The sequence below is a fragment of the Anomaloglossus baeobatrachus genome, chromosome 1, assembly GCF_048569485.1.
Source record: "Anomaloglossus baeobatrachus isolate aAnoBae1 chromosome 1, aAnoBae1.hap1, whole genome shotgun sequence".
NCBI classification, from domain to species: Eukaryota; Metazoa; Chordata; class Amphibia; order Anura; family Aromobatidae; genus Anomaloglossus; species Anomaloglossus baeobatrachus.
This window is the reverse complement of record NC_134353.1, coordinates 890,261,266-890,273,706: the sequence shown is the minus strand read 5'-3', so window position 1 is coordinate 890,273,706 and position 12,441 is coordinate 890,261,266. Positions and strand designations below refer to the sequence as shown.

At 49.5% G+C, this 12,441-nt stretch overlaps 1 protein-coding gene across 1 annotated transcript in view; it reads right to left on the bottom strand.

Moving 5' to 3' along the window:
- Positions 1–12,441, bottom strand: part of EMB (embigin) — a 93,377-nt gene that overhangs the window by 38,738 nt on the left and 42,198 nt on the right. Inside the window, 1 exon segment of the mRNA XM_075326724.1 lies at positions 3,083–3,365. Coding sequence (XP_075182839.1) covers positions 3,083–3,365 — 283 coding nt within the window.

Sequence of the window (12,441 nt, the reverse complement as noted above, 5' to 3'; positions counted from 1 at the left end):
TGTAACGCCTGCCTGGATCCACAGACTCAGACGGGCTGTAATGGACAGACTAGAGGGAAGCCACTCACTAAGCAGGAAACCTAGAACCCTGAAACCCTTTAACCCCTATACAGGAATTTCGAATTACACAGGGCCCTGGAGATCACTACCTGTGGAAGGCAGCAGTCTGATGAGAATAGTAGTTAGGCACGGTCGAACCGGGAAATGCAAAACAGGGACAGAATCGGCAGGCAAGGAGGTAATCAGAAAACAAAGTAGAGGTCAAATCCGGTCGGACAACGAGGTACATAAACAGCAGGCAGGAAGGTATTCAGGAAACAAGCTTAAGTCAGAACACCAGAATCACTAAACAGAACAGGGCAGGAACAGGAACCAGGAGTACAGAACTATCTCAGGCAGTGGTCAGCAGACAGGAGGGGAAATAAGAAGGTTGTGGTGTCTTCCCATTGGTTTTAGCTGAATGATGGTAACTTCAGCTGGAAGACACACACTACTTACAGTCAGCCAGTGGTACTGCAGGTCCCAAGGAAACCCAGCCCAGTGGATGAGCGGAGCCTACGCCCACCAGCGCCGCTGGCATTGACTCCTCTCCGATCACCAGCACTATCCACGGCAGGAACACGGCGTCGCCTGGTGATCGAAGTAGAAGTCGCTGGAGTGGACTCCGATGGGGGCATAACAAACAGGCTGTCTATCAAAGATAAGGGGGGGTGGTAGTGCACTCACCATTTAGTGAAACATGACTGAGCACAGCCCCCAGCGCCATCCTGAATGCAAGTGAATACAAGAATATAACTTTAAGAGGTTGTCCACAAGCCCTTTTGATTTCTTGTTACCATTTGTAAAATAATAACTCTTATACTCAACTCCAAGGCTGGCACCGTTCCAGCAGTGTCAGCATAGACTCTCCCGGGGATAGTGTGACACTGTTATGCCATTTGATCCTTGCAGCCAATATGCGGTCTCTTCACTCTCCCTGCCTTCTTACATATCATATGCATCCAGAATAAGTCATAGAGCAGCAGAGAAAGGGGCAGTGAGAGTGAAGCAGATGATGACTGGCAGCAGGGAACGCATGACATAACAGAGAGGGTCTATTTGTTTTGTGGTGTTTGTGTGCAGAATACATTTTTGTTCATACATTCTATTTTGTTAACAGCAGTTATTAACCCGGGCGAAGCCGGGTAGTACAGCTAGTCTCTTCTATAAAAGGCATATAGAAGTTGAAAATTGTATATATAATATGAAATATGCAAAATTGCAAATAGAACATACAAACCAAATTACTAGTACAACCAATGGAAAACTAGTACAACCAATGGAAAACTAGTACAACCAATGGATAACGAGTCAGAGTGAAAAAAAATAATTGGTATGTAGAAGGCAGATGGATGACCCCATGTGTATCGCCACTACAGATGCGGCTTCCTCAGAGGCAAGTGGCAACACTTGCCCCTGTTGATATTTTTTCGATATCTGTTGATATCTGCTGAGGTTCCCCTATAACCACAATAAGGATGTACCACCCTAGTTGTACACATGGTTACCTGGTTAAGGATCTACTCTGAAGTCTTGCGCTCCATGAGCTGAACCCCTTACCACTCTTCCGCTTCCTGATATTTGGCTTTGACACAACTCTATTAATTAGCTATGTGCGGATTACATGCATGTTTGATGCGTTTTCACAGTGGAAATGCACTAAACATGCATATGTGTTTTTTACCCTCAGATTTTTTGCATTTATAGCAAGTCTATAGAGTAAATGCACACATGAAAATCATTGTCCCCACAATAGAAATTCACATGTTGCGGATTTCAACCACGCACCACAGGACAATTTACGCTGAGTAAGAAAGGCATAATGTTTCTATAAATCCCGTCCACTTTGTGAACTGTAAAACAAAAGTTTTTTACCCAGCAAAAATATGCAGCATCGAAAACTCCATAAAAACTTAACCAATTTTGTCGTTAACCCCTTCTTGACCGGGAACATTTTTCTGCTTGTGCTTTTTCCCACAGCCATAACTCTACCATGCTTGGGTGCTCGGTACTCGTAATGAGTAGTTGGAAGCTCGGTCGAGCTTGACTCGTGTACTGAGTATAATTGAAGTCAATGGAGAACTTGAGTATTTTTTTGGAAAATGAATTTTCTGCCATTGACACGCCCAATCTCGGAAATGGGAGAATGTCCAGTAAACCCTCCTGTGGTCCTTCCCTGGTTGTCTTCCTGCGCTGGCCTCTCTTGCCTTCCCCGTGCCTCACACACAGAGCCCCAAGCCAGTGTCCGAGGATCCCTTTTGTGGGTGGCTTTCTTGCCTTGTCCCTTGGTCCTATGTGGTCAGCTTTTCACTGGATGTGTGTGGATGTGGCTTTGGTACTTGCACTAACCTCAGCCTCCAATTTGCTAGCTGAGCCTTGTAGTTCACCACTAGTTGAGTGGCCGGTCCCCCTTTGCGGCCAAGTCCCTCCACACCGGTATACTGGCTGTGGATACAAGCCCACAGGTGTATGGCACACTTCCTGTGGTTCTGAGACTCCTTCTTCCCTGATCCTGAGACGAACTGCTCCAGCTCCAGACCCCAGGACCTCTCTCCTCCGCGTCCTCTTCCTAACTGGCTAACGTTCTTCCGTCTGCTCCCACTAACTAAACTCCACCTCCAGACTAGCTTCGGGTCTGTGCTTTCCTAAGGTGACAGTTAAGTTTGCAACTTGCCCTAACCACAGCCTAATGGAGTGTCGCTAAATTAAGAGTGTGTCTGTGTATGTGTGCAACGACTTGTGACCTCCTCCTTACCCAGGAATGGGATACCACACCTCTGGATGAGGTGCAGTACCTCTGTGGCGACTGGAGCCTCAGGGGCACTACACCATGACTGTTCTGTAAACACCGCAGACATTATATCTGGCTGCAATCAGGTTGCCATGCTGTGACTCATGCTGCCCGTGGATTGGGGAGAATGAATCTAATCACAGAGAACGAGTCAAACATTTATAAAGCTTTAGTTCAAATATTCATATATGGTAGCGTTTAATTTAAAGGATTTTTTTAGAATAGGGAATACAGAAAAAAGCAATTTGTTACCTTCTTCACCGCGTTTCTTCTTGCTCATCACCTCATAAATCCCTATTACGGATACTAAGATTACAACTTCGGCAGCAATCACAAGGAAGACCTTTAGGGGAACCAGGTAACTGAGAACTTTCAAATCCACTTCACCCTCACTTTCCCCGGCTTTAAATACGGCCTTGCACACGTATCTACCGCTGTCACTTTCAGACAGATTTGTAATGCGTAGCTTTGTCTCATTTCTTTTCTCACTCAGATCTTCATATCTTTTGGGATCTAAAGAGAAGTTTAGCTGGACCTATTGAAGAAAAAAATCGCCAATAAAAACTAGTAAACTAGTAACACATGAAAAGAAAAGACTCAATCAATTCCATTTAATGAGGATATTATTACTGTAAGGGTTTTACGGGTGCACTTGAGTATCGGGGTACTCTCCCGTAGTCACACTATGTCACTAGGGTCAGTTTTTTATGGAATGATCACAAATAACCTATGTAACCTCAATGATGAAATATTTTGTGTGTGCAATATTAATAAATTGAGTTTATGTCACTATTTAAAAATTTACATGACATATTTGTGGCGCCCCTGAGGCTTCCGTCGCCACAGAGACATTGCACCCCAGTCAGAGGTGTGATGTCCCATCCTGGGTAAGGAAAGGGGTACATGCCAGTTCACAGGTAAAACTGCACTACACCCATTGCTAGGCACACACTGGGACAAGGGATAGTGGCAGTAACCCTCCCATGCTGCATGCTGGGAGGGGTCGTAAGACCCATCCCTGCTCCCATAGGGTGGTAGCTTAGCAACCGGGGGGTGGGGAGAGCCAGCCGAGTGTAGAGCAGAGAGGAAGGTCAGAGTTTCAGTTTACCTCAGAGAGTGAGAGAGTGAGGAGCCAGCATGTAGCTGTGAAAGAGAAAGGAGCTCTGTGAGTTCAGAGTGTCCGCACAGAGAAAGAAAGCAACAGAGAAGGAGAGAAACAGAGAGTAGAAGAAGAGCTCTAGTCAGGCAGGAGCTAAAGAAAGAAGAAAGTGACGCTTCCTGGTGAAGACCCTGGGACTTGGAGGGTCCAGGTGACACCAAGCAGGGAACGAAGGGATTCCAGGGCCACAGATAGCTTCAGAGCTGGTGGCCAGTGAAGTCAGCAGAGAAAGGACACAATTAGAGGGGTGCACTGGCATTTACCCCCAGATCTACCCGGGATCGGCGGAGGTCCCTGACGGTGGTCCCAGCAGTCCAAAGGCTCCTGCAGGCCTTGACAAGAACTGTGAGTAAAGACCTTGAAACTGCACCCCTGGTGTTGCCTCAGTTATTTCTCTGCATAGACACTAATAAGCACCAACAGTGTCCCCGGGGCACCGCTCCACCTGTGGGGAGCAGTACCACCATTGCTGCCATATCATCACCCCGGAGGCCTCACACAGCAGCGGCGGCTTAATAGCCGCAAACCACAGGTGGCGTCACGAACGCAAACTTTATACAAACCCCAAGTCATCAGCCATATTTAACTGACACCCACCAGGGCCACGGAGTCGGGCCCCGTCACCACTGACGTCCCCCGGACTAGTCCGGCCCGGCATTGGGTGTCCCATAGCCCTGGGGTTGGCGAGTCAAATTTTGGCGTCACGAACAGGATTTCGTGCCCGGTCCCACCGGGTACTGTGCGCCTGCATAAACTGTGCTTAAAAGACTGTGTTACTGTGAAAAACCGCCGCCGCCATTAGCGCTGCTGAGCGCGGGAAGAAGAGGGGCGTGCCTGCAGAAAGAGCGCGAAAGTAAGCCCCGCCCCTTTGATCTTGCAAGGAAAAGCGCGAAGCGGTGCCCGCTATGGAGAGCGGACGGAAGATGTCTGCATTCAGCCCTGTCGGCGGCATGGCGGGACTCCGAAGTGGAGGAGGCGGAGTGGCTTTTGAAGTGGAGGATCGCGGCCCGAGTGAGCTCCCCGCGGGAACCGCTGCCTGGTTGGAGCGGGAGCTGGGTCGATTCTGTGTCCGGGTGAGAGCACAGACGCTGCAGCAGGTGCTCGACTGGAAGGCGGAAGTCCGGAGGATGGTCGCCGCGGTGTGCGCCCAGGAATAGAGGGCCGCTGCAGCAGCCGTGTCGCGTGAAGACAAAGCCACGCAGACCCCCACGGCATCCCTCCTCAGCTGGGAGCCAGGACCAGACAGCACCGTGACGAGTGAGCCCTGTGAAGCACCACTCCGGGACCAAGAGGTACCGTGTACGCTGCCCCCGCCACCGTTCCCGCTGGAGGTTCAGAGCCCGGGGATGTATTGTGCCTGGAGAAGAAGTCCGGTGTCCCGTACGACACTGGCACAGTACGGTCCCCTGCAATGGTAACCGCATTTGTGAGTTAACCCCTGAAGTTAAACGTCCGAGTTGAAAGTTTTAAAGGACCTGCTCCAGAAATAATGCTTCCTGCCTTTGTTGAATGTCCCTAAGTTCTCCAGGAGACGCCACCCAGCACAAGAGGTGGAAGGAGGAGGACCTTGTCTGACTTGTTGACCGTCGCTGGGTCAGAGTCCCAGTGGGCGCCATCAAGGGTCGGAGCCGCTGGTGGAGGACGACAAGGAGTTAATGGAGTCAGGACAGTACATAGCCCCTGAATGTCTGCCCATTGTTCTTTTCGAAGATGACACCCTAGTCCTGAATCCTTGTCCCCTGTTCTTTTTGAAGATGACCCCCCCCTGTTTATGTGTTACCGGGCCACTGGACTGGAATGTGGTCCCCGGTGAATGTGTTATTTATGTGCCTCCCATAAAGGGATGTAATGTCCTAAAGTTTTAATGTTTTATGCCTAACAAAATTTTGCAGTTTCTTCCACTGTTTTTGTTGTTTCAGCCCGAGGACGTGCTGGGATTCGCTGTGGGGGAGTGTGGCGCCCCTGAGGCTTCCGTCGCCACAGAGACATTGCACCCCAGTCAGAGGTGTGATGTCCCATCCTGGGTAAGGAAAGGGGTACATGCCAGTTCACAGGTAAAACTGCACTACACCCATTGCTAGGCACACACTGGGACAAGGGATAGTGGCAGTAACCCTCCCATGCTGCATGCTGGGAGGGGTCGTAAGAGCCATCCCTGCTCCCATAGGGTGGTAGCTTAGCAACTGGGGGGTGGGGAGAGCCAGCCGAGTGTAGAGCATAGAGGAAGGTCAGAGTTTCAGTTTACCTCAGAGAGTGAGAGAGTGAGGAGCCAGCATGTAGCTGTGAAAGAGAAAGGCGCTCTGTGAGTTCAGAGTGTCCGCAACAGAGAAAGAAAGCAACAGAGAAGGAGAGAAACAGAGAGTAGAAGAAGAGCTCTAGTCAGGCAGGAGCTAAAGAAAGAAGAAAGTGACGCTTCCTGGTGAAGACCCTGGGACTCGGAGGGTCCAGGTGACACCAAGCAGGGAACGAAGGGATTCCAGGGCAACAGATAGCTTCAGAGCTGGTGGCCAGTGAAGTCAGCAGAGAAAGGACACAATTAGAGGGGTGCACTGGCATTTACCCCCAGATCTACCCGGGATCGGCGGAGGTCCCTGACAGTGGTCCCAGCAGTCCAAAGGCTCCTGCAGGCCTTGACAAGAACTGTGAGTAAAGACCTTGAAACTGCACCCCTGGTGTTGCCTCAGTTATTTCTCTGCATAGACACTAATAAGCACCAACATTGTCCCCGGGGCACCGCTCCACCTGTGGGGAGCAGTACCACCATTGCTGCCATATCATCACCCCGGAGGCCTCACACAGCAGCGGCGGCTTAATAGCCGCAAACCACAGGTGGCGTCACGAACACAAACTTTATACAAACCCCAAGTCATCAGCCATATTTAACTGACACCCACCAGGGCCACGGAGTCGGGCCCCGCCACCACTGACGTCCCCCGGACTAGTCCGGCCCGGCATTGGGTGTCCCATAGCCCTGGGGTGGGCGAGTCATATTCTATAAAGATGGGGAGTAGCCCTCACAACCATGGACCTAAGGAATCATTCAGGACGTTTCACCAGGACAAAAGTAGCCAGATTTTGCTCTTATTTATATCACCAGGTTTTTCCCCTATAAGCTGCGACCACCACCATTGAGCCCTTATATACAGTATTCCAGAATACTGTATATAAGAACCCAGGCCGCTCTGTAGAATGTAAAAAACATCTTTATTAAACAAATTGTCTCTTTAGGGATGAAGTAGATGAACTCTAGTGCCACCTATTGGAAGTAGAAATCCTAAAATTTAAAAAGTGTCTCTTTAACGATCCATTTCATATGGCCTAGGATTTATGCCAGATCAGAACCTCAATTTGCAGACATGGTGTTTCGGGATCATTGTTCCTCGTCAGTGCAAACTATGAGATCTGATCTGGCTATATGAGAAACTCAACTGGGGTTTTCCCCTTAGACCTTTATTATACTCATCTAGGGGGCGGTCCAGTCCTATGGGTGTCGCTGCTCTCGGTCTGGCGCCTCCTCTCTTCCTTCCATTGCCATCCTTCTGCCCAGCCCCATGTGCATGACACGTCCTGCGTCATTCACACAGACGCCACCACTGCTCTCCTGTGCTTGTGCGCTTTGATCAGCCCGGCTGAGAGCAAAGTACTGTAATAAGCAGGAGCGAGAAAAGGTCAAAGAATGGCCGCTCATGCGCACTACAATACTTTGCTGCCCTCAGCCAGGCAGATCAAAGTGCACCTGCGCAGGAGCGCAATGGAGGCCTCCCTATGAATGACACAGTACGCGTCATGCACATGGGGCTGGGCAGGAGGACGGAGATCCCACAAGATGGAGGAGGCGCCAGATCGAGAGCAGTGACACCCATTGGACCGGGCCGCCCCCTAGGTGAGTATTATAAAGTTGTCTTTTACGTTCTACAGAGCAGCCTGGACTCTTATATACATACATGATTCCAGAATACTGTGTATAAGAGCTGACTGGTGGTGGCCGCAGCTCTTAAACGAAAAACCTGGTGACAGACAGGTTCCCTTTAATTCTTCTTTCGCCTCTAAGTATTTTTTTGCTGCACAGTTGTACATCTTGTCTATATAGTTTTGCAAGAGCAGATATTGAAACAGTCTGGTCTGGACCCAGCTCTGCCCCATCTATTTTGAGGCCCATAGCGAGGTGAACTACATGTGTTAGGGACCGTCACAATTGGGTACGCCTTTTCAAAATGGGATCTTTTAAGCTTTTAATCAAAAAAGTGTCAACTTAGTACCCTATGTTATTTACTACCACGATACCAGCTTACCACTCACAATATTGGACTGGATCCTGCATGGATGATCCCAGGTGAGGACGTCCACAATTCAGAAGGTAAACTATCCAGCGGATCACAGGCAAATTTAAAATTCAAGTAGCTTTATTTCTTACATTAAAAGTCCACATCATGGAATCCAGCAAACAGGTACAAGAATTATAGAAATGGCATCATCCAACGCGTTTCGACATATTAATTGTCATAAAATCTTATTCATGGATTTGTGACGCCCTGGACTAGTCAGGTCGTCCCAGGTAGTCCCATGCATGCACCCACCCTCCACCTTAGCAAGGTGACAGCAGCCAAACTACAAAACCCTTGTCACCACCCTCCGGGTTTGATGTTCACACCAGGGAGGCGGAGCCAGGCTGTTGACTCCGCCCACCGAGGAGTTCACAGTCCCGGAGGCGGGAAAGACAGTAGATGAGTTTGAGTCAAGTTCAAGGGCAGACCTGTGCTCAGGCCTACCAAAAGTCTACACTAGGTGTCTGGGTTGGAGCCCAGTCACCTCTGGCAAGGAGGCAGACGGTGGTGGCTGCCTACAAGAGCTGGGATTACAGCCGGTGGAACCGTAGGGACCGGGGACGGGCGGTGGCCCGCCGGTACCGAACCGGGGAACCGATAGGAAACCGGAGCACCAGGAGGGGTACTCAGACCCAGTACAAGGCCCAGAAACAAGTAGGCTAAGTAACATCAACTGATTGAGGACTGGACTTTAGGACCTTTCCCACACAAGACCCGACTGAAGACAACAGCCCAACCATTACGGTAAAGCCACCGCCAAGGCATAGAGACCCAAGGGGCCAGCATCTGCAGGCAAACAGGGCTCTCCTGACACATAACAGGAGCCGGGGAGCGGACTACCGTTGCTCAGGCATAGGAGTCGTGATTCTATACAAGCGAGGTGCAGGAGAAAGGCGGAAACCACTAACCTGTTAAGGGAAAAACTGCATCCGGCTGCGGGCACCGTTCACTATCTTGTTTGGTTTACCAGAGACTCCAGCGTGTTTTTTCATAGTGAGTACAACAGTGCCTTCGGGCCACGCACCGCGCCGCACCGCACCAACACCCCAGCACGCATCCATCCCCGCGCCTCAGCACCTCCCTCGGGCCCCCAGGACCACCATTCCCCTACCCACGGAGGGGGTCAATATCAAGCTGCGCAACACCGTCCCCGGGAGCCTAGTCAACGGCAGCGGTGGGGTCCATCCATTCACCACAACCCTTGGGTGGCGTCACAAACTTAAATCCCCCTACAAACCACCACGGCTCTGGCCGTGGACCTCCCCACCGAAGTCCCTACATGTAGCGCCAACCCCCTTTCAGAGCGACGTGACCCCCGGGTGCATGAAGAGCTCGAGCCACCCACCGACGAGCACAGATCCGAGCAGCTCGGCAGCCGGCCGAGCCCCGGGGCATTACAGATTTATGACAATTAATATGTCGAAACGCGTTGGATGATGCCATTTCTATAATCCTTGTACCTGTCTGCTGGATTCCATGATGTGGACTTTTAATGTAAGAAATAAAGCTACTTGAATTATAAATTTGCCTGTGATCCGCTGGATATTTTTCCTCCTCAACTATGTTATTTATAGGTACTATTACTATTTATTTAGTTACTGCAGGATATTTGCTCATTTTGTTTTTATCCTAGGTTTGGTCTGTTAAAGGCCACAGTGTGAATGTGCACCTACATATTCCACTTATACCAACAGGTCAACGGGTGTGCCGGCCTATTTTTTCAGTTCCACTTGAGGGTTAAATGTAGCACCTACCATGGCTAAGGCTAAGTTCAATATTCCGTTGTTTTGCATCAGTCACAATCCGTAGCCTTGAGGAATTACGGTATCCTGCAAAATATTTTGCAGGAATCCTGTTTTTCCCCATAGGCTTCTATTAGTGACGGATTGTGACTGATGATGCTGCGTTGCATCCCCTGCGTCGCGGTCAGTCGTTTTTTAACTGACCACAGGGCGGGAGCAACGCAGCCTGTAACGTTTTTTGAGCAGCGTGATCCGTAGGATTTCGCTGCGCATGCGCTCTCTGGCTCCCCGCCCCCGTAACCAGGATAAACATCGGGTAACCAAGCAATGCGCTTTGGTTAGTTACCCGATATTTACAGTGGTTACGGGTGCAGCGAGCCAGCGCTAAGCTGGTATCCAAGATAAATATCGGGTAACCAAGCAAAAAGTGCTTTGCTTTTAGTTACCCGATATTTACCCTGGATACAGTGTGCAAGGAAGCCGACACTTCACCACTCGGCTCCGCCCCCTCCCGCACTCCGCATGTGTACACACACACTCATACACACACTCACACTTACACACTCACACACACTCACTCACTTGTCCCCAGCCCTGCAGTCCCCGCGGCACTGACGTCCTCAGCTCCACGGCCCCGCTCGGCTCCGCCCCCTCGCGCTCCGCCCCCTCCCGCACTCCGCATGTACACACGCATGTAGACACACACACACATACACACTCACTCACCTGTCCCCAGCCATGTAGACTGCGGCACTGACGTCCTCAGCTCCGCCCCCCAAACTCCGCCCCCCGCACACAACGGAGTCCGACAAAGAAATTCTTTTCTTTGTCACCGTTGTCATCCGTTGTACAACGCATCAGTCACATGCGTCAAGCAACGCATGTGACTGATGCAAAACAACGGAAATGTGAACTTAGCCTTATATAGCAGGGTGTCAGCTGTATGTTACCCTTGAGACTGCTGTGCATCATCTAAGTGCTTTGTTTAAGTGTACTGCAATGAATTAGATCATAATTGAATAGGATGCAATTTATCATCACCGCTCTCTAATTATCATCTAATCATCATGTCTATTGTTCCCACAGGTAGGCTTGAACTACTACTCAGCTTTTCCAACATCTGATCTCCCTTGCCTCTGCTGCTTTTCTCCACCTGGTATGCTTGTAACTGGCCACTCCACTACCTCCTCCACACTCTTCTTTATGACCTGCTTGTTTATTCTGCCTAGGGTATCCTACATCTGGCTCAGCTTTGATTAACTGATGGAGCTGAGCACAGGCCTCTCCACTCTGCTTCACACCTGAACGCATCTCTAAGCATATAAATATATTGTGAGCATCTAGCCTGCTTAGACATAGTCTGCTGTGCATCATCTAAGTGTATCATTTAAGTGTACTGCAAGAGTTAAACCAAAATTGAACCAGAAGGAAACAGAAGGTAACTTGATACATAGTCAATGTAAATAATGTTTCTGTTTCATTCCACGATCACCCCTATAGTCCTTCACTTCCTAATAACCCCTCTAATCCCTACATCTATTAATGAATTGGTCATCTCTCCCTCCACTCTACTCTCCAGATCACATCTCACCTCCTGTGCACTTGACTCGATTCCACCCCAGCTCATCCCAAACCTCCCTCCAATCTTTTCCCCAACCCTAACCCATCTCTTCAACCGATCACTAACAACTGATGCTTTAAACATGCCTCGATCACACCCATCTTCAAAAAGCCCTCCCTTTACCATTATCTGGTTCTAGATATCACCAAACATCACTTTTCTCCTACACCTCAAAACTACTTGAACAGCATGTCCAACTTAAACTGTCCTTCCATCTCTCCTCCTGCTCCCTCTTTGACTGCTTACAATCTGCCTTCTGACTGCATCATTCAACTGAAACTGCTCCAACTAAAGTCACCAATGACCTACTAGCCACCAAAGCCAAGCAACACTACTCTGTCCTACTCCTCGTGAACCTGTCCTCTGTCTTCGACCATTCCCCCCTACTACAGATTCACTCAACTCTTGGCATCACAAATTTGGCCCTATCTTGGATCTCTTCATAGCTAACTGATTGTACATTCAGAGTCACCCACTTTAACACTAACTACTCATCCATCCCGCCCCCTATCTCTTGATGGCCCCCAAGGTTAATTGCTTGAACCCCTGCTCTTTTCCATCTACACCTTCGGCCTGTGACAACTCAGAGAGTCTCACGGCTTTCAGCTTTATGCTGATGACACACAAATCTGCCTCTCTGGACCTGATATCACCTCCTTAACCAGAATGTCTGTGTGATGATGGGATATGGTGTACTGTGTAGGTTGGTATTTTATGCTTAGTTCATTGTTCATTATTTGTATTGCTTGTGTGTACATTGTATT